The 22,410-nt window shown below is 39.8% G+C and overlaps 1 protein-coding gene across 2 annotated transcripts; it reads left to right on the top strand.

Annotated features, from left to right (window-relative positions):
- The first annotated feature begins 427 nt into the window (after positions 1–427).
- Positions 428–21,266, top strand: ajm1 (apical junction component 1 homolog). 2 transcript variants are annotated; one of them, XM_072673676.1, is made up of 3 exons: positions 428–654; positions 1,797–1,884; positions 17,670–21,266. In XM_072673676.1, exon 3 carries the CDS (start codon positions 17,724–17,726, stop codon positions 21,021–21,023), a length of 3,300 nt encoding a protein of 1,099 aa, XP_072529777.1. In that variant the 5' UTR covers positions 428–654; positions 1,797–1,884; positions 17,670–17,723; the 3' UTR covers positions 21,024–21,266. The 2 variants fall into 2 exon arrangements, with proteins under 2 accessions (XP_072529777.1, XP_072529770.1); XM_072673669.1 differs by lacking the exon at positions 1,797–1,884.
- The last annotated feature ends 1,144 nt before the right edge of the window (positions 21,267–22,410 follow it).

A 22,410-nucleotide genomic window follows, 5' to 3' on the forward strand; every position in this document is an offset into this window, starting at 1 on the left:
CTAAGCTTAGAGGTATCTTTGAACTATTAGTCTATTCTAACTAGCTAAGGTTTTCTTGGGTAAATAGCAAAGCACTTTGTAAGTCGCTCTGGATAAGAGCGTCTGCTAAATGCCATGTAAATGTAAATGTTGTAACAGGCTCTATATAACCCCATATCTTCAATATTCCAGGCCTGTTTAAATTCACTGAGTATCGTCACTGATCTCTTTATTGATTTCCCTGTTATCGGATCGTGAGGAGCAGCAGCTGGTTATTGCCCACTCCTACTGATGACCACCACCCACAATCCAGAAGGCGCGCTCAAATCTGTTCGCACGACCTGCCTCCAGCCACGCCCCTTTTTTCGAAACCCCACTAGACGCATTGGAAACGCCGGGTATCCTAAGCAGAGGGAGGGAGGGAGAGAGAGAGAGAGAGAGAGAGAGAGAGAGAGAGAGAGAGATAGTAGTAACGCTACGGATGCACTGCTAAACATACGCACAGCAACACGCCAAGGCGTGGAGGACGACATGATTGACCGATAACGGCGGATAAACGTCGATTCCCCCGCTTTAACATGCAGCGTTCAGCAAACGGCGCAGCACTGTAGCATCCCTGCAGCTTTCGGGTCGGAGGTAATGGATAACCGCGGTCTCGGCGGATGGATTAAAACGGTAAGCGCGTCGTCCGTCCTATAGCCCACCTCACTGTGAGGCGCCGTTCAGATAAGTGAAACGACGAAGGAATAGTGTGCACTGAAGTGTCCGTGTAAACCTGCTGATTTAGCTAACCATGTTAACAGTTTAGCCGGCGACGTTAATGCCTTTAATGTTTACGAAACGATGCACACATCTGCACATACATGTATCCGTGCGCCTTCACTCCTGCTGGATATAGCTACCAGCTATCACTGCGAAAAATGCTGTGCAGGCTAGTTCGCATGTTCATGGCTTATAGGTGAAGGAAATAGTGCAGTGCGTGCTGAAATGCGGGCTCACTCGAAATAGGAAGTCTTTTAGGGGGGCTGTTAGCCCCCATGCTTCAGGTTTAAGGGCGTTGTGTATTGTAGTTTAGTTTAAATCTTTTATAGACGCAGTGAGAAATGGGAGGGAGGTGGGAAGGAGGGGAGGGGGATGTGGAGGTTGCCTGGAGGCAGGGACATCCTACTAGTGAAACTGGACTAACCTCTAATGATGCGTGATGAAATTGTGCACTTGAGTCACGTGGGGTGGGATGCTGTAGGGCTATACGTCATGCGATGGCAGAACACGACCGTAGTGCTCGGAGAGATGGGATGTGCAGGTTCTGCTGCTGCAGTGGCCTACAGGAGGAAAAAACAGCGTCATGTGTAGTCTCATCTTTACTGTGGGTTATTATTATTATTATTATTATTATTAGATCAGTGCTGTGCTGCAACTTGCAGTGTTCATCTCTTAGTAGTGAGGGATATAGATATACATATATATCGTCTCTGTTGTGCCAAAATCTTGGACCTTTTTAAAAAGTATTTCTACATCATATGGATCTGGCAGCTATTCTTTACATTTAGTAAAACTGTAGGATGGATGGACCAATAGATATGCTCCAAAAATAATCCAGATTAATAAAATCTGCCTTCATTGACTTCCATGCCAATAATTCCACTTGTCCTCCTCCTATAAAGCTATATATATCTATATATATATATATATATATATATATATATATATATATATATATATGTGTGTGTGTGTGTGTAACCTTTGTACTTTACAATTATAAGACTCTATAATAACTGTTTTAGTCTCCACTGATTTCTTTTCTCACTCTATTCTAGAAATAAAGAAGAAGGACTGTTCAATTGTTTTTGGCTAAGATCAATTACCTGCCCATGCCTGTGAGGTTCCTGTTATATAGATGATCAGGTCTGTCACAATTGTTACATAATAATCTTTACATTGTGTCAAAATGTAATAATTGACCAATAGAAATGCTCCAAAATGAACTGGAATAAAATCTTTTTACATAAACTTTCATCAAAAGTTAAGAAGCTGTATCCCTTCTCTTGTAAAGTTACTACTTTGCGTGCCCTCTGTATTCAAGAAGTAAAGAAGTACCTTCTGTGTTCATGTTTGGTCTATAATTTAAACTGAACTGCCTGCAGAAGTATTGATATAAAAACTATTATTGTGATCCACATTCAGAGTCTTACCCTAGTTTGCATGCTCAGTGATGGTAATATAATTGCAATATGATTACCAACCAGGCTAGCTTCTGATATTACTTAAAAATCTGTGACCGCATAGACGGCACACCAGCTGTTAACATCTAGTGATTCTTTGTGCTTGTTTGGTTGGAGACCAAATATTGCCAAACTGGTGCATCGGCAGTGTTCTTCTGGACAAGCCTGTCCATTTTGCTCTCTGTCAAGATGCAGAGAGTTTTATTAAAATATTCCATAATATGGACAAGAGATATCCATGAAAGTGTTCAGAAACTGTTTAGATAGTGTATATTTATTTACCTCCTAAAAAAGACTGATTTGTAATAATGATGTTTTCACAAAGTGCTTGCTTTAGTTTATATATAGAAATGCAGAATGCAAACTTGTTGCATGTGTTGTCATTATTTGCCCAACCTATAGATTTTTATTGGCCAATCACAACCAAGATAACATTAGAATAAGTAACATTGTGAAGTTAGTTTATTTTCGCAAATTCAGACTGAAACTTGATCAATGACATATACAGCTCTGGAAAAAAATGATTAGACCACATATTATTTTTCTTAAATTTCTCTACGTGTATGGCAGCCATTTTATTCCAGGCATATCATCAAAGAAAGCTGAGTTACCTGCATTTGCAGACTATGAATAATAAGTTACCCAACAGCAATGTGAAAGACAAGTGGAGAGCCTGCCAAGACATGAAAGATGTGATTGGCAGTCGAGGTTATTTCACCACAGCGATTTTTGAATGCTCTCAGAGTTCAAATATTAGTACTGTGTTTAGGGGAAATGTTGTCCATTGTTTCTGAAATACAAAGCAAATGTTAATTAAACACCTTTGCCTATAAATAGTAAAACCAGAGAAACTGATAACGTAGGGTAGTCTTTTTTCCCGGAGCTGTATATATATATATATATAGTTATTGTGCTTGACTGATTTTCCTCCAGACATTTGCCTACATCTACTGGTTTTGCACATATCACCAAAACTTCATGGTAAAACGCACTTCCTTAATGTCTTTGCCGTTGTATTTTAGCTAGCTAAACTAAACTACTGGCAGGCTAACCGCAAGCCTTTCGTTGGAGCTTTTCTTACATCAGCACTGAACAGCGCCTTCAAAACCAAGAGGAGTTAGCTAAAGCACACACGTTATAGAAAATCTAATCATCACGTGTTCAGTTTTTCACTGCTTTGAGCTTTCCTGTGTAACAGTAGTATTGTACCAACGTTTTTCAGTAGAGAGTCTGTTCATTTGCTAGGACTTCACATGTAGTCTTGAGCTTATGTCAGTGAATTAACTGAATTATTGGAAGACTATCGTTCCACTAAGACCTGTATATCACTGCTAAAATGACCACGTTTGGTTATTTTTTACTTCATTTGCACTTTCCTGTAGGAAAAGGACAGTTGGGCCCACGCAGATAGAAATTTGCTATTTTCCCATTGGCACTCACTTCCTCCTTTTTTACTGATGTGGGTCAGGGAGCTCCAACAAAGCATGATTCAGAGTGTTTATTCGAAAGGGTCTTGTGGATACAGGTTTTGCCAAGTAGGGCCTGGCATTTCTTCTCTTGCACAGTGGCTGGTCATTTTCTCAGGAACAGATGAAAAGTGATGGTGCCGAAAAGAAATCACACTTCAGAAATGTAGTTTTAAGGATTCACTCTTTACTGCTTATTTATTGGGTACTCTACTGCATATTTACAGGGCACTTCATCAAGTCAAGTCAAGTCAAGTCAAGTCAAGTGGGTTTATTGTCATTTCAACTACATACAGAGTACACAGTGAAACGAAACAACGTTCCTCCCGGACCATGGTGCAACATAGACAGTGCATACAAGACACAAGTGCAACACAAACAAACAAGTGCGGACAGACAACACAGTACAGACAGAGGATAATAAATAATGACTGTAGTTCATCTTTGGACTGTTATGGTAAACGTACTGCACAGTTACAGTTACAGCTAAACAATCCGTGTGAGGATCTGTGTGGGTTTGGTATGCTTTTTGGCCTGGCCTGATTTCTACTGTATTAGATGACTCTTATGTTTTGGGGTGAGGGTGGATTATAGAGATTAGAGATTGGTAGTGGCAGATTGACTGGCAGCACAGACACTGGGCTGAGACAAGGCTGTAAACTGGGCAGCATGCTGGCTGAGTATCTGATGACGATGGAATTAATAAGACCAGCCACGGGTAACCAGGCGATGAAGGCAGAGTGAGGGTAAAAAAAATAGAGATGAACACAATGTCATTGTCTGTTATTAAGAAACAGCTTTCCTTGTTTGTCAAAAAAAGTGAAGGGCTTTAAATGTTCTCTGTGTCCACACACCAAAACACACAGCAGTTTCTCATGTACATTGTAGTCATATACAAAAAATTGGACACCACTGTTCAGTTGATATACATAGTTGCTTTTCTGAGTGAATATTAGAAAGTAAAATGATTCAGTCTTAATAATTCAGTCTTACAGTTCTATGGCTTTTTTTTAAAATTTTTTTTAGAATTTATTCATTTTATAGTAAGTCATTATATAAGTCATTACTACAAAGAGTCTGCATATCTATATCTCATTACATGTATTTATTTTGTTTGTTAATTTAAAAAAGAGTTTGAGACTAGAGTTTGTAATGCTGGTTTGTGCAGTTTAATCAATTTACTGTAAAGATTTACTGTAAACTAAGTGAATCAAAACAATCAATGATTCTGTGGCACAAGTAAAAGTCACTCATTAGTTTAGTTATGAGGTTCAATGTCAAAATACCAGATTTTATAAAATATCTCTGTTTTAATAATTAGCTTTAAAATACGTAACAGCAGTATACAGATTATAAGACAAACAGCTGGGGAAAAACATAATTGACATATTTTTAATACTTAAAAAATATTCAGTTTTGTTTGCATTTAATTGCTTAACCAGGCCAAAAAAAACATTAGCATTAAATATAGAATTTAAAAGTCTTTTTGACTTTTTGTGAATAACCCATAAGCCCATAGCCCATATATATACCTACTGGAAAGAACAAGAAAAAGGTTCTGTCAGGTCAGTGCCTTGCTTAGAAAGAAACAGACAGTCAAAGTAAATATTATTTAAAAAGGCAAGGCTGGTTAACAATATGGACGGCTAATGTCGTTTCAACTAGTAGCCAGTCAACAGTTAAGAAACAGCTGTTGCCATCAGCAGCTGGAGCCTGAGAGAGCACAGTTAGCCTTGCTCTCACCGGTGGGTAGATGGCTTGCTCTCTCACCACATCACTCCAGATGCACGGGCATCTGCTAGGCGATGCTACCTTCTCTGAGTGCGTCAATGCAATGCAGTGACTCTGCATGGGCAGCAGTTCAAAAAAGAGGCAGTAGGGCATGTGTCAGTCCTCACCTTCCCAGCTGTTCGGGAGCATGACTTGGTAGGGGGAAGGCAATAAGGAAAGGGTTGGGTGAACCCAGGTGAATTCAGAGTAAATGAATGTAAAGAAAGTCAAACCTGGCCTGTAATCTAATTTTTCTCCCTAGTGTTCTCATTTCCAATTCCCACATACTAGCTAGAACTCCCCTTCACATAATGCTACCAGTGCTGGAAAGGTTGAATGCTAGCATGTGCTTTCTCTAAGACACATGAAGCCAGCCAACCGACAGCTGAACACGCTGGGAAGAGAATGCTAACTGTCCAACTCTGTTCCGTCAGCTAAAAACACGTGTCTGCTAGCATTGTGGAGAGTGACGAGGGAGAGGGAGGGCCATCCTACACACCCAAAGAGAGCAAGGCCAATTATGCTTTCTTGCACTCCTGGTCACAGATGTCTGTGGCATCTCATAGATAACGCCACTTGAAAGACCCTGCACAATGATCTGTATCCATCAGTTTCAAATTAGCATGATTAGATGCTTTGATAGATCGCTTGCCAAGTTTACAGAGGTGTTTTTGCCTCCACTTGCCCTGTGCTGGTCATTTTCACAAGCAGGGACATCTGCCACATACATAACCCAGTTTGGGAGGCTTTTGACAACTGAGCGTTGAGCACAAGCTAAGAAGCATGCAGTTAGACTGTAGGGCCACTCTAGAGCTGGAAATTACACTACATAAAAACAGAGCACTTAATACATTATAATACATACACTAGAGTGGCGCAACTGTTTTAAAAATGTTACAAGAATGCTTGACTTAACTTTGTTGAGTTGAGTTAACTTAAAAATGATCTGTAATCAGTTATTTTATCGTTTAAGTTTGCCTGATGTTAATTTTTTTAAACAGCATACAGGAATTTTTAACTGTAAGCTATTACTTACACTTTACAGGAAAATCAGTTACATTTTTCTGTAACACTGGTTGGTTAGATATTGAAAGATATACTTCCCTCTCAATCGCTTCATGCATCATTATCCTCAGTTGAGAGTATGGTTGCAACAGTATAAGATTTTTATGGTAGCAGAAAATGTCATGGTTTTTATGGTATGACAGTATACAGTATTTTACCATTCTTCCTTATTTATTAATTATAATAATAATAATAATCATAATAATAAACACAGACCCTTAAAAGAGTAAAAAGTTTTTTTGGGTTGAACAAAATATTTATTAATGAAAGTAGATATCTCCCTTTTGTAAGTAAATTAATAAGAAAGCTGCATGTGAGGTGCAGCTATTTTTAACTTTTGTTTCCAGCTAATTCGATTATTTTTTCCATTCATCGATTGATTGTTTGTTTGTTTTTTAATTCTGAGATAGAGATTTTAAATTTGGTTGCATTTTTCCTTCTAATACCAGTATTATGCAAATGGTAAAAAAAGGTATACTGGTATAGTGCTGCAACACTAACTGTCATTGTATGTCATTGTATTGTGGTGGGCTGTAAATGCTGTAAATGATTTACATACAAATTAAAGTGATGGAATTTGTCATTTAAACACAAATTAAAGATTAAAAAAGGAAAAAAAGAACACAGGTGATTTGTCAAGTCTTTGTGACTTTAACTTGCACTGGAATACAGGAAGACTTCAGCATGGTTACTAAAAATAGGCTAGTCTTATTCCACAGCCCATTCTCTCATGGATGCTATGAACACAAATGCAATTACTGAAGCATTCTGTAATTCAGTAATTTGTCCTAATGGAAGAACTAGAACTGAGAAAAGGGTTTAAAAGATAACTAGTAATGTTGTCAGACACTAAACCTAATAACCAGTTCATTTTCATAACCAGCTCCTGAAACTTTCAGTTCTAATAAAAGTATTTCAAATATGATGCACCTGCTAGGTGTCCAACAGGTTAAGCAATGAGTTAGGCTAATCTTTCTCTCTCTCCATATTTCTATTTTAGGAATCGCACAGAATTTGGGAAAATTTAGTCTAGATAAACATTTGGGCATTTGAACACGATGTTAGATGGAGGGTGGGGAGAGGCAGGCTGTTGCCAGATCAGCCTGAGCAGATGGTCCGCCGAGAGAACTCACAGGAGGGAGCCAATGAGCAGATATTTTTTTCTAGTGTTTACGATCAGCCTTTTTTCAGATTGACACAGATCAGACCAGCTCTTACAGAACCTTCCACAGCTGTCCCATTTTCCACATTGTATGAAAATACGGAAATCGTAGCTTACCCTAGGATTGTCAAGATACCAGACTCATGGCTTGAATTTGACTTTGTCTTTCAAAACAATAGAAACATAAAAACAGGATAAAGGCCTGAAGCAACAGTTTGGGCCTCCTGCATGTTCACTATTTATTTGGCAAGTTTCATGGCTTTATCAGCGCTTTTTGCTGGCGGGCTAAGAGTCCGTTTTTGTTCATTCTACCTTGCAAAAGGCTTCTAGTTCCGTGAGTTTATTGAGCTCACCTCTTTTAAGGTCAGTCCACAGATTTGCAGTGGGTTTAGGTCAGAAGCGTGAGGGCCATGGCAAAACTTGTACTTCTTGTACTACTTGAGGTAGTCTTGTTTTTTTAGGATCATTATATTACATTAAGTTTGCTTCCAGAATGTGCTGCTATTTAAGAGAGTCCAGTCTTGCCTCTACCAAGGAAACGTTCCACATGTCACTAGCTGCAACACAAGGAACTAAGGAAACGGCTACCAGAACCTGCATTGCTATCTTCTTGTAGCCCATTTCTATGTGGGCATCAATTATGTTTAATTTCAGAGTGCTAGGCTTTACACAAGTGATTGTGTACACAGGATTATTTAGTGTATTTATAAAGCTTTGAATTTGCATCACCTGTGACGACAAATTTAAACCTTTTGGAGATCCTCTTCTACCTCCTTTACTATTCACATACATTCTACAGTCTTTCTTTCAATACATACAGCTCTGTAAAAATTATGGGTCCACCCTACAGTATCAGTTTCTCTGGTTTTACTATTTATAGGCAATGTGTTTGAAGGAAATTAACATTTGCTTTACATTTGCATGGGCAACATTTCCCCTAAATTCCAAATAAAATATTTCTATTTAGAGCAAACCATTTATTTGCCAAAATGACAACTGCTCAAATAATGAAAATAAATGATTATAATAATTAAAATGCAAAGAAGTTATTATTTAAATTCAAACACAGTACTAATATTTGAACTCTGAGAGCTCAGAAATCACTTCAAAAATCACTATAGTGAAATAACCTGGACTGCCAATCACAGCTTTCATGTCTTGGCAGGCTCTCCACTAGTCTTTTACATTGCTGTTGGGCGACTTTATGGGTAATTCAGGTAACTCATACATGTAGATGTTAAATTAAGAAACAAATAAAGTGGGCTCTTATTTTTTTCCAGAGCTGTATATATTTAAGTTCTGCATAGTACCATAAATGGTTCTTTGACTTGTAACAATAGTGGAACCCACTTTGGTCCTATATAAAACCACATACCAGAAGGTTTTCTACCATAAGGAAGAACTGTTTAACATTCAACCCATTCAAATACGTCTATGAGTTGGTATTTAACATTTGCATTTACTAAAGAACCTTCTAATAAACCTATTTTAAGGCACACTTGTAATGTCGATGTGTGTTTGTAAAACATTTATATTTTTACATGAACATTTTACAACCTCTCTCTTTATCCATTAGAATTCAATGGATGGTTTTTGTTACTGTACCTTGAAGACTTATACATGTAAAAGAGCTTGATTCTGATTCTGACTACTGCAACTTGTTTAAAAGTCAGTCTGGACTGGAATACTCTTCATGACTTCAGCATTAATGTGCAAGGCTAAGCTGCTGTAGGCTGAGGAGGAGAATACGCTGTATGCATTGTGTTGGGTTTTATCACACCACAAAAGCAGTCATTTCAGAACAGGCTTGTTTTGGCTTTAGTTTCCATGTATGCACTGTACGGATCGATGAGCAGTGTCTCTATAATACAGCCTCCTTAAATAAGAAACTGAACCTGTTCAGAGGTATAGTACTGAATAGTTTAGCACGTTTTATTGGTTCTTACAGCGCAAACGCTCTGTTATGTCCATGGCTGTGAGGTTTTAACAGGCTCAGCCTGTGGGATGTGCTTTTGTTGAGTGCCTTACTGAAGAACGCCATTGTTCACAGTAACAAATAGAGTAATTATGCAAAAATTAGCGCACAGCTCGCGCCGCTGAATGGACCCATTTGACAACCATCACATTTGGCAAGAAGAGGTTGTATACAAAGCGAGGCTACAGATTGTTTACCGGGTAACAGTGCGAGACAAGTCTGTCACTGAAAATAGAGTGGGTGGAGGAGAGACTGGTTGCTCATTAGCAGCTTTTTTTTTTTTTCTTTCAGAGGAGGTTCACTGATGCTAGAGGAATTGGCTGGGGTAGGAATGGAGGGGCAGTGGAACTACACATGTAGATTAAACTGCCACTATAGGAAGCAATGTGCGACTACACTTGTAAGCCTGCCTGTGAGGCAATAGATCTGTTTTTTTAATCTTTGAAACTTTCAGAGATCCTAAAACCATCATAGCAAGGAAAACAATTGGCATTGGTTTTAGTGATACGCTTAGGTTCTCAAGATTGCAGTAATTGAAAACTGGAATCAGTATTCGGTATTCATTAGGTTCCATCATGAGAATAGAGAGAGAGAGAAGCAAACTGACAAGTCAGTGAAATGTGGCTTTTGTGTTTATCAGCACTATTAAAATGTGACTATATTTCTCCAGTATTTGCAATATGTGTTATTATATTACCGACCGAGAAGACAGAGATAGCAGGGCCAGCTCTGCTACAGCCTTATCTCTTACTAGGCTAACTGCTGTGATGTTAGACAGGTTCAGTCTTAAAGGAATAAGGGTATTACAACAAGTTTTTGAGTGATGCCATAGAAGAACCAATAATAAGAGAGGTGGTAAAGAACCTTTACATCAACAGAACCTTCTTTAAGCCTTTTTTCAACGTTTGCACACAAATCTTTATTACAAACATTGCTCAAAAAAAAAAACATTTGTAGTATTTTCATTTTTAATAGTGTAGCCCAATCTGAAGAGACAGCTCTTGATACTCATCCAACATGAAAACTGCAGATTTCCCTTGGCTATTTTAAGGCCATGTTTTTAAATGTGCCACAGATTCTTTTAGCCTTTCAACACCAGTGCTGTCACCTAAAAGAGTAAGCCTCTGGCCCTAACTCTGTCCATTGTAGGTTCTTTGGCACTTCTTTGCAGTTAACTTGAATATCAAAATAAGTAGAAGTGCACATTCCTAATAGATACACTTCCGATCCTGACAGTACTTTATAATTTGGAGATGCTTTGCCATGCTGCTGAGTTCTCCCTTTTTAAAGCCCCTGACTGTCAGTGATCTGCACGTTTTGAAGAGGCTTCATCTGTGTTTGCTTGGTCTATAAAAAGTAGCCTCCTTACACACTCTGCCAGATTTGTTCAGTAGTCAACCCATTTCAAAGTAAGACAAGACAAAGCTTCTGATGCATTCGCCAAGGGCACAAAAACATCACTCTCATCCCACATCCAACATTTTAGACTTAATATTCATAACACAAGTGCAGAGAGAGCCCAGGGGGTGCTTGGCCCCCTGCCCTATGCCCCCAGACTGCGCCCTCTTGGTCAGCGTGTATGATATTTGTCTTTTATATTGACATTCTCCTCAGTATCACCCCGGGAATAATGCTAGGAGATCCGTTTGGATTCTACAAGCTTTATGGCTCTTAAACAACACCCCCAGGGCAGTACTAGGGGCCTGTAGAGATTTCACCTCAGTAACTCAGACCTGTCATGGATGCACATGTCACCATAGCCCTGTAAACCCTGAGAATAGGCCAGTAATAAAATTCCAATAAAGGCTTTGAAAAAGTATCACATTGCATAATGTGATCACCAGTTCGACTGGATTACAGATGACATATTGATATTTTGTGCTGTGTCATAAATTGACCCTCTGGATGACTACATCCATATGTAAGAAAATATTTCAATATTTCAAATAGTTGTAACTGTGTAATACTTAGTAATACGCAGATAAAAAAAGATGCTGCTTTGACAAGGACACAGCTAGGAGTCTTGCCCAAGGCTTTTTACTTGTGTACTGCCAGGCACTGCCAGGACAGTTGTCCCTCAAATGATTTGAGAGGAAAGCTATAAGGAGGCCAACAATCACTTTGAAGGAGCTACAGAGTTCAGTGGCTGAGCCCTGCATAAAACTGAGCTGTATCAGAAGGATAGGTAGAAAGTAGCCATTACTGAAGAAAAAACAAAGCATGTCTGCAATTGGACCTACAGAGCTGAATGTGGGATAAAGTTTTGTGGTCTGATTAGAAAAAAAATAAGCTTTTTAATTCATTGGTAGATTTATTTGCATTACAGATATAGCTTTTGTAGGTATGTAAGTGCAATCCAGACAAATGTAATTATGTAAAGCAGTGTTATGTGAGAATTGGTATGGGCATGTGTGCTCAGTGTGCACTGTGTGTTTGCTCATTAGTGTGTATGTGTGTGTTCGTTGCATGGATGGGTTAAAGTCAGAGGCCAAATTTCATCTGTGTTGAAATGGTGATTACAGTTGTCTTCGGCTTCACCAAAGTTACATAGTGCTGTTAGCAGTGTGCAGAGGCTGGAGTGGCAATGATAAACACGCCATTCTCAAGTTCACAGTCACCTGAGCAGTGTGAAGCTCTTTAACAGAGTTGCAAGTCTGAGGTTCATAGCAGTTAGATTGCATTTTGGGGAAAGTAAGACTGGGGGCCCTATCTTACACCCTGCGCAAGGCGCGTCGTGATGCTCTTTGCTGTCTTACACCCCTCCAACAGCAGCGGTGCTCGCGAATATATCTATATGCCGATGGGCATGGTGATCTCGAAATGAGGTGCGTTCAGGTCAGTTGCTGGCGTTGCTATCCTGGCAATGCAAAACACACGTACACACACTGACTGAAAACAACCTAGGCAGACGTTAACAATCAAGAGTTGGAAACACATGGACATGCAACATACCCACATGGACACACACAAACCCATAGCGCGTACCATTTGGCAGCTATGCAAACTTTTACATCAACAATAAACAGAATACTAAATAAAATTAAATAAATAAAATGACTAAATAAAATACGTGCTACGTCAGCAAGCCTTCCCCGACCGTGAGTGATGCGCCATTGAAATAGCAATCTGCCAGTCAGACCGCACCTGTCTCTTAAAGGGAATGGCAAGTGACATGCTAATTGGTTTATTGCACGTTCCGCCCAAAACACACCTATGATTAACTAAGAGACTTAGTACATGTCTTTTGTGCGTTTCAAGATGTGCATGGTGTACTTTTTCCGTTGTTCCGATAGCAAAGAAACACTGACACTCCCAAAATCAAGCTGCGTGGTGCGTGGTTGACGGCTCGCCTACAGATCACTAAAATAGGGCCCTGGGGTTCAAATCCCTGTTTGGACACTGAAGCTAGTATTCTTGGCTGATTCGTGCTGGTTTTGCTAGTGGCCGGTGCATAGGGGGGGCGGGTTAGGGTTACACTGGCTACCACTGAAATCTGGGCCGCATTTTAGATGAAACTGGTTGATTTAAATGCTTCCACCTACGCATCTGGGAGCCAGAAGTTCATGCAGTTTGACTCCCTGCCCTCTCTATAATGGTGGGTTGCTAGCATAGCCTCTTTCACATGCAGTACTTTGGAGGAGTTAGAAAGCAACAACTATTCTGAATTCTCTCTCTATATATTATTGATCGCCCTATTAAATTACAGTATTTGTCATAATCTCAAATGTCAAAATCATTTTAATTATTTAGTAACTATTGAAAAACTAGTCTTACTAGTTAACTGTTAATAAAGTGGAACATTTTTCCACACAGATGACATTCTCAGATATTTTACAAATGCTGTTTGTGAAAGACCTCATTTGTGAGAGAGTGCATGTAAGACTTGTAGCCCATAATGAGGCAGAATTTGGCTTGTGGCTAAATGTGCCATATAATGCATTTATTGAGTATTTTACAACTGTTACACTATATGGCCAAATGTTTGTGGACATCCCGTCTAATGAATGCCTTCAGCTGCTTTAAGTTGCCATTGCTGACACAAATGTGCAAATGCACACACATAGCTTTCTAGTTCCTGTAGAAGAGTATTGCCAATAGATTAGGGATCTGGCATGGACTATGGAGGTATAAAGCCCCCCAGCTTTGCGCTATGGAGCAGTGGCGCTGTGCTCTCTGGAATAATGGCAACCCATCCAGTACAGAGTTGGGAAGTTGGGGATGAGGTGGAGTGGTGATCATCCAACATCCTGACCTCACTAATTATCATAATTTAATGTAATCGAATACTTAAAGCAATGCTCCGGGATCTAGTAGAAAGCTAGTCCTGGACCATAGAGACAACAAAAGCAGCATTAACACGTTTTCGGAAGAAGCAATAAATGAGCAGGTGTTCCAATACTTTTGCCCATATAGTGTCTGCCTCAGAATGAAACACACTAATTTTCTTTGTATAGCATAGTCTAAATCCTGAATCTGGATCTTCTTGTTGTCCTCTCTGGGTCTTTTAGGTGTCCATTCAGCACAGTGTCCGGGTCACTTGCTGAAGAGATTGTTGGTGAAGTTTGGTAGGGTTAGTTTTAAGCATAGCACCCAGCTAACTTTACCGGCCCTCCTTCGTAGCCCTGATAGCAGCCATCGTGCTCTGCTCATGGTTCTCAACCCGCCCACCCCCCAAACATCATTCTCTCGACATAGCTTTCGCATTTAGCTTCAAAAGACTTTCGTTCGTTGGTGCTGGGTGTATGTAAATTTGAGGAGGTAAATAAAATGTTTCCAGACTGTTACATCACAAGTTGTGGGATTTTGCAATTGGTCAGTTTTAAAACTCTGATTTATTTACATGGGTTTTGCATTTGAAGGATCCTGACATCATCACATTGACAAAAGGTACGAGAAATATTTCTAACTGAAAGTTTGGTTGAAAGAAACACAGTTAAACTCCTGTGAAAAATAGATCCTCTAAATGTGCTTGTTGTGTGGCTTAAAAACTATTCATTTATCAGTTATGAATGCTACGAAGTAGGGATGATGACAAAAAGTGGTCATGATCAATACGCTCAAACAGTAAATATCTCTCTTTCTTTCATTCTCTCTCTCTCTCTCTCTCTCTGCCTCAAATGATTAAAAAATGGAAATTCTCAGCTTGCAAAGCTTTATTTTCTGGCTGTTAATTTCAGTGCCTAAAGCAAGTCTTTATGGAAATCTCAGTTTAGACCTTTAAAGATCAAGCTGGGTATGACAGTGGCAAGAAAAGAACTCCCTAAGGAGATTAGGAAAAAAACCCTGACATGAACCAAGACTCAAATGTGGACACTCTCCTCTGGTTTCTTCCTCTGTGCTTTGTGGGATGATTGCGTTAAGACCTTAGATAAATGGCATAGTAGATAAGGGAGCTTGATGAGTGTAATGCAGTTTACATCCAGAAACAGGTTAGGATATTGGATTGGATTGGCTATTGGAAGCTAATGGCATACTGATATATAAGGGGTCTGATGACAGGCTTGGGGCATACTGGTTTCAACACAGTAGGAGACAATATGGATGGCTGCTGAGTTGTCGTAGTGATCCCCTAAAGCAGGACAGTGATGATAAAGGGATACAGCTTCAAGAGGACTGAGGAGTCCAGGGATAAGAGACTGAATTTAGCAGGCCCAACCACTGATGGCAGAAAGAATTACAGAAATGATGGATGGAGCAGGTTCGGCAAGGCACTGCTGGATCTCAGGGGAGCAGACAGCATCTTCATAAAATAACCGGTCTAGCTGATCTGGTCCTAGAGGCCTCAGAATGGCCATAATTAGCAAAGGGATAGACAAAGAGAGATGGTGTGGGCGTTACTACAGTAAGATGCAAATAGTGTTAATAAATCAATACAAGGATGTGATTTATCATATTGTAATAATCTAATATCATAAATTATAAAACAATTGTATCATTGCTCAAATGCTCAAATTATAATATTGCTTGATGTAACATGGCGGTTTTCAACCCTTGTTTGTAGCAAAAGGAATAGGCAATGAGGGTGCTTAAAGATGCAGGGAGGCTTTATGGCACAAATGGAACTCCAATACCTAACAGCCTGAGGCAGCAGATACGTTCTGGAGTGTCAGTGCTGGAGGTTGGGCCAAGAGCAGAGGAAGGTGTACAGGGGAGCCCAAACCATCAAACCAGCCTGATCCAAAGCTAAAAACTGTCTGGCTCTTGCTGTCTGGCTTAGCAGAAGTCTACGGCAGGAGGTAAGGCCATGACAGGACGGACTTGGGAGGCTGAAATAAGTGGGCAGGATGATGAGGGGAAGGAGTGCAATGAAAAGAGGAAGAGGGGTGCCTTAGCTCAGGTTATCTCTAGCCCTGTCATCGGTTTATTATTAGCCATGGCCACTAGCTTGTTGGTTTCATTTCTTACGTTTACTTCTACTAATTAGCAACAAAAATACACACAATTCTTAGTTTCTCAGCAATTTTTGTATTGTATTGTATAGAAATGCACTTTTTTGAATTTCCGTGAATTCTGTAGATGATGTATCAGCTTCTTATGCACCATAACCACCCAAGAAGGAAGCAAACATGAAAACACAGCATTATTATATACATTTAACATGATCTATGGGATGTAAAAGCTTACGTCAATACTTATGTTCATGGCACAGAAGAGTTGTTTTCTTTTCAGAATCTCAGAGGACTATAGGCACACTTCACATGGGATTTGGTACATGATTTTTAATTATAGTGAGATTCGGTTGCTATAGCAACTACCCAACAACAACCACCTGTCATTTTTCCATATGCAGGTATCCTGTTACATGTTGTATGTAGGCCTGTCACAGTAATTATGTTATCGACTTGTACAATATATGGACATGACCTCAGCTGATCTCAATATTGTGTTTACTTAGCGAGGAGAGTCCATTAACGTGAGGAAGGCGGTATGTTGAATTTTATTGTTTTATTTATTTAGGATATTTAATTTTTTTTATAGATTTATACAATTCCAATGTTTTAATATTCCTGTGTACAAAACATTAATTGCTCTTTAAAAGAGAGTAATTGCATTATTATGCTATTATCAGTATATAAAGTGGTATAAAATGGTCTAATTAAAATATTAATAATATCGTTTATTGTGATTTTTAGGGACAATATATGGTTTGAGCAAAATAAATAATTATAATAGCCCTACTTCCCATAATGGGACTAATGGGAGACTTTAGCGTGATAATCTCAGCATTCCATACAGAACCGAACAGTGCTAGTGGTTCGCACCCCTCCATCTATTCTATAAAGGAGCAATCCTTAAGGAGTACAACCCATACTTTGATGATTTCTGTCAAATCGGTCATTTCGATGTAGCTTAAGAGGTCAGTGTTCAACCCAAGACAGCTTTACAAGGGCTATTGAAGATAAGTAGGGCGGCAGTAAGCTGGTCAGCAGGCGAGCATCTTTAGTGCATTTTTGGTGCAACATTCAGCTCTAAAGAATAAAGCCTGCTAACATGGTAATCTTTGTAGACGTAGCAACATGCTTATACAGACTATTTTAGTTGGTCAGTATATAGTTGTACATATGTTTACAATGTACATGGTGATCCAAAAAGACAAAGCTTGAAACTAACACAAAGGCAACACTAACCATCTTACCTAATGTCTACGTTATGTATACATTTTAGTCCTTGCATTAATAAGAGTAAATTATAAACACTAAAATAATGTTTGCTTCTTAAAATGAAATAGAGGCCTCAAATCGATTTTTGTCTTAATGGTCCTATTTCAGATTTTACTATGGCCAATGAGGACATGCTGTAATTCCGCTGGTGGCAGATTTAAACAAGTTTAATCAGAGGGCATCTCTAAAATTTTTGCATTGGATTAAGTGTGCAAGAACATATTAGCCTTCATCCTCCCAGCACTGACAGTACATGTAATAGAGAGAGCCCTAGCAAGTGAGCAAGTTAGTGAGGGGCGGGGTGAGTTTTTATTCAACTGTTATTGTTAATATATTAATGATGTAACATAACTTCTTTTGCTTTTACAGGGAATGTTAACCTGAAAATGATTTTATGGAGGAGACTAAAGGAGCTCTATTAAAATGACACGCACCGATCCACCCAACATACTGGAATCTACTGTGTTAAAGTACTCTGTTAAAGTGAATTCCATCTCTAACTACTCCAAGTCTGACTATTCCTCTAAACAATGTAATTCCACATGCATTAGCACACTGGAGGACACCCAGAAAAGCAAAAAAAGGCACTGCCATATATTTTATACTGAGTCTCCAGATAAGCCCAAATATAACACAATCGAAATGGACTACTCATTCAGAAGGGCTGACAGATATGCGGCCAACCCAGAAGTTGCCTGGAATGCCTTAGCCCACCAACAAGCAAATGCAGTCCACCGCTTTTCTTCCCCAGACATATACAACTTTAGACTGACACCCCAGCCTTTGACTGCTGAAATGACCGGTGAGGTTGCTGTGACCGAACACAAGAGGAGGACCAGATCAAGAAGTGCTCCAAGAGCCCAGACCAATCTCACTCCTGTAATGATTGAAAATTCCCCACCAGTGACAAGAAGGGGTAGGGAAGTTCAGAGATCTCCAAGACAGCCTCAGTGGAAGCCAGAGGTATCTCCAAGAAGAGAGTCCTCCTATGCAGCAACACGGGCACTAATCAATGAGGTACATCCCATTAAACTACAGCCACAGAGGACTGACACCAGCAGGTACTCTCCTGTCTATGTGTCTGAAGGCTTAGATGATGGAAGGCCTGATAAACCTGCCACTAGTCCTCATGTCCGATGCAGAGTGGACATTAAGCCTGATGAAGCAGCTTTGCACCAACGTGGGCAAAAGTCATCCACTACTAGGGTGGACATACCCTGGCAAAAGTATCCCAGTAGTGGCAGTCGGAGTCTCACAGTTCCTCGCCACTATTCCTCTTCCAGAACACCAACACCCACTGAATCTTTCACAGGTGAATACAGGCCTACTTACCAGTATTCCCAGAGTATGCCAAACAGTTACATGCTGCCAATGGAGACCCCAGTTCAAAGGATGCCTTCTCAACGGGAGTCAAAGGAACAATATGGAAGGGAACGAAGGGCTCACTCAAGCCCCAATGTGCCAACTAAATTCTTCTATGCAGAGGATTTGGGGAAATATGGATCTTCAGCTCCTTCAAGATCTTACTATCAGGACGACCGCTACAGCATTCCGAGCCACGCCTATTCTCCGAAAGTACACTATGTCCAAGATCCAAGAACACGCATGGTTCACACTGTACCTGCCAGGCCATATTTTACAGAAACAGACCCATATCAATATCCTGCATCTGTATATCCAAAATCCTACGGTGCAAATGAACCTGGACCGTACATAATACAGACGCCCCCAACGAGAACGTTCTATGGGGATGATCCCAGGACATATCAGATTCAGACAGTTCCTCCTAGGATTTTCTACATGGGCGATCCCTACGTGGCATCCGTGGATCATCACCTTCCAGCACGGGCGTACTACACAGAGGGGCGTCGTCATGCTCGTGTGGTCCAGCCACAGTCAGATGACTGGTATGGCTCTGATGTGTCTGGCTATTCCACACACTATACCTCGTCATACACCTCGCAGATTACACCCACAAGAGTTAGACAAGAGCCCATTCTGGCACCTTGGTACACCAACCCATGCATGGAGCCAACAAGGGCAGTAACTGATCCACGGCCGTACTCAAGATCTTGGGATAACATCCTCAACACTCATGTAGAGAGGGAACAGCCTGTGCCTCGTGGGAAGAGCGATGAGAACCTCCTGTGTCAGGGGAAACAAACTTTGTCAACAAACGACAGGCCAAAGCCAGTAGTTGTCAACCTTTCAAGTTCACCTAGACGCTATGCAGCTCTGTCCTTGTCTGAGAATTCCCTAATTGACAAAAGCCCAACCGATGCTAGGAGCACCTCAAGCAAACAGTGGGTCGTCACTCCTGAGATCACGATCACAGACAATGATATCAAACCTGGCAAGGCTGGTAAAGCAGAGGCACGTTCTGCCAGTTGGGATGTGCTGGATTCGAAAAGTGGCCCAGATGAAGATGATGCTCACCATGAGAGAATGTCCTTCTCCATGGAATCAGCTAAAGAGAAGAAAACACACCACAGCACCTCACTCCAACAAAGCTTAGAGCAGCTTGACGAGCTTTTAGCTGACCTGGTAATTGATTACAAACCACCCACTAGTAGAAGGCCTAGTGAAAACCTGCTGGATCAACTCAAGAAGCTTATTGATGAAGAAGAGGCAGTATCATCAGGAAGAAAGGATTCCAAAGCGGGATCTGAGAGCAGCATGCCCCTTGACAAACAACCCACATCCATAAAAATAGATCCTGACTCCCTAAGGGATACAGAGAGTTGTGATGGACTTCGGAGTACAGAGGAGTGCTCCCCTGACCAGAGCCCAGATGAGGATGACACAATGATGTGTTCCAACAATAAATGCCGTCGAACAGAGACGCTGTTCAACGCTTGTCTCTACTTCAAATCTTGCCACAGCTGCTACACATACTACTGCTCTCGGAACTGCCGCAGAGAAGACTGGGACATTCATAAGGAGAGCTGTCTCTATGGCCGTATTGGTAGCGTGTGTCGCCACATCATCAAGTACTGTCGTGAAACTGCAGAGGTTCACAAAGCTTTCTCTCGTATAGCCAAAGTTGGATATCTGTCTCGAGGAAGAGGGGTTCTATTTTTGGGATTTCCAAACCCAGGCTCTTCAACAAACTTCCTTCAGTTTGGTCTAGAAAGCCTGCTCATGTCTCCAACATACCTGTCGTTACGTGAACTAGATGGATTCAGGGACAATCTTGGGGAGTACTGCAAGGAGCTCCAGGAGGCGGGCAAGGAATATGACCCCAATGAATGTTTTCTCTTGAATGTATCCATTGCTGTTGGTGAACAAGTGCCTGACGGACCATCACCCAGGGTCCAAGCCCCAACCGTCAGGAAGTATGCCAAGGTTGCTTTAGCTTCTTATAGCCCAGAGAGGAAGGTTCATAGGAAAGAGAGTGATATGGAGACCTTAATCCTCACTCCACCACCAGGAACAGCTGACATCGACAAGGAAGGCGAGGAGGGGAGAAAAGCTAGGGAGATTTGTTTCATCAACATTCAACGAGAGCTGAGGATCCGTGGGGTGTTTCTTCGCCATGAGTACCCCCAGGTGTACCAGAAACTATGTGAATTTGTGGAGAACAACAGAAGATTCACCCCTACCACTATTTACCCCATTGACAAGAGAACTGGCAAGCAGTTCATGTGCATGATAATGGCAGCTTCTGAGCCAAGGACTTTGGACTGGGTAGGCACCCCTCATCTTCTAGATGATATTATTTAAACAAGTGCACCTTTTTAATGTACATATATATGTATAGAAATACAGATATACATATATATTGTTATACAGTACATATCTATATATCAAGCATATTTATTATAAATGTTTATAGTTATGTATTTTGTTAATGAAAAAAAGATGCATTCATGTCTCTAAGGCCAGTATTATTTGTTGTTATAATGGAAAACACAAATTGAATTACTGATGTTTTGGTATTTGTGTTATTTTTTGCTTTTTATTGTATTTGTCCACTTTTTATTGTTTTTGTCAGCACTGCTCTCCTTATTGATATTCCTTTACTTTCTCAATCACATATCAAAAGGAAAATATAAAAAAACATGTAAAGATAAATCATATTTATTTTGACAAATTACTGTATTTAACAAAAAATATTTGGTTCTATGCAAGCATTATCAACATCCTCCCTCAAAATATAGTTTGAGTACAAAAATATAAATGTGTATTTACTGTATATATAATATATTATTATTATATTATATATTATATTATATTATATATTGCGTAAAAGTATGGATTTTTATGAGTGTCACAAAATAATGATGTAGAAAGGAATAACAGTATACTAAAACAACCTTGGATTTTCAGGCTTGAAATATATTAAATTGATCATTGAAATGGAGGCTAATTTTGATTTGTTTAGAATTGAAAGGAATGGAAAACTCTAAATGTAGTGCTATCATGCATTTCAGTAAACAAGTGGTTTCCAATCCCAGTCTTGGATACCCCTCGTCATTTTTGTTTATTGTTCTTTAGTCAAGCCCTTCCTGAGCCAACAATGAAGTGTGCGTGGGGTTCCCAGGACTGGGAATGCTAAAAGCCACAAAAAAAGATTTATGTAATGTAGGTCTCCACCAAATTCAGTCATTGGTGCTTTTGTGTATGCTTGGTAGAATAACTTAAGCAATAATGAACTTGAGGACAATTTAACTAAAAAAAAAACAGAAGAAAAATTGGTTGTATGGTATCAGATGTGCCATACATTAGGTATGATACCTGTGCTGTTCTATTTGAAACACTGTGAACTGAATCTTTTTGCTTGTCATGAATATAATGCCCTTGTAATCCGTCACATCATTTGGAGATATATTAAATATATTGTTATGATTATGATGGGCATGTTACGAACAGCTGCTATAGTTTTGTCTCTAGAGTTACGTGATTGGAGTGTGTCTCAGTAGCTGTATGGTATGTTGTTAAATACACTTGAGAAAGATGATACATTTCTATATCTGCTTTTTACCCTGAGACTTTTACTTTTAAAGCTTACGATCTGACAAGAGTTACGATTTTAGTTTAAGAATCAAAAAAACAAACCAAAAAAAAAAAAAAAACATAAAAATGAACATCGTTTATTAGTTATTTTCAA

The sequence above is a fragment of the Salminus brasiliensis genome, chromosome 1 (assembly GCF_030463535.1).
Source record: "Salminus brasiliensis chromosome 1, fSalBra1.hap2, whole genome shotgun sequence".
In the NCBI taxonomy this organism is placed as follows: Eukaryota; Metazoa; Chordata; class Actinopteri; order Characiformes; family Bryconidae; genus Salminus; species Salminus brasiliensis.

Excerpts from the sequence above, each read along its gene's own strand:
- ajm1 (XM_072673676.1), top strand. The coding sequence starts at position 17,724 with ATGACACGCACCGATCCACCCAACATACTGGAATCTACTGTGTTAAAG.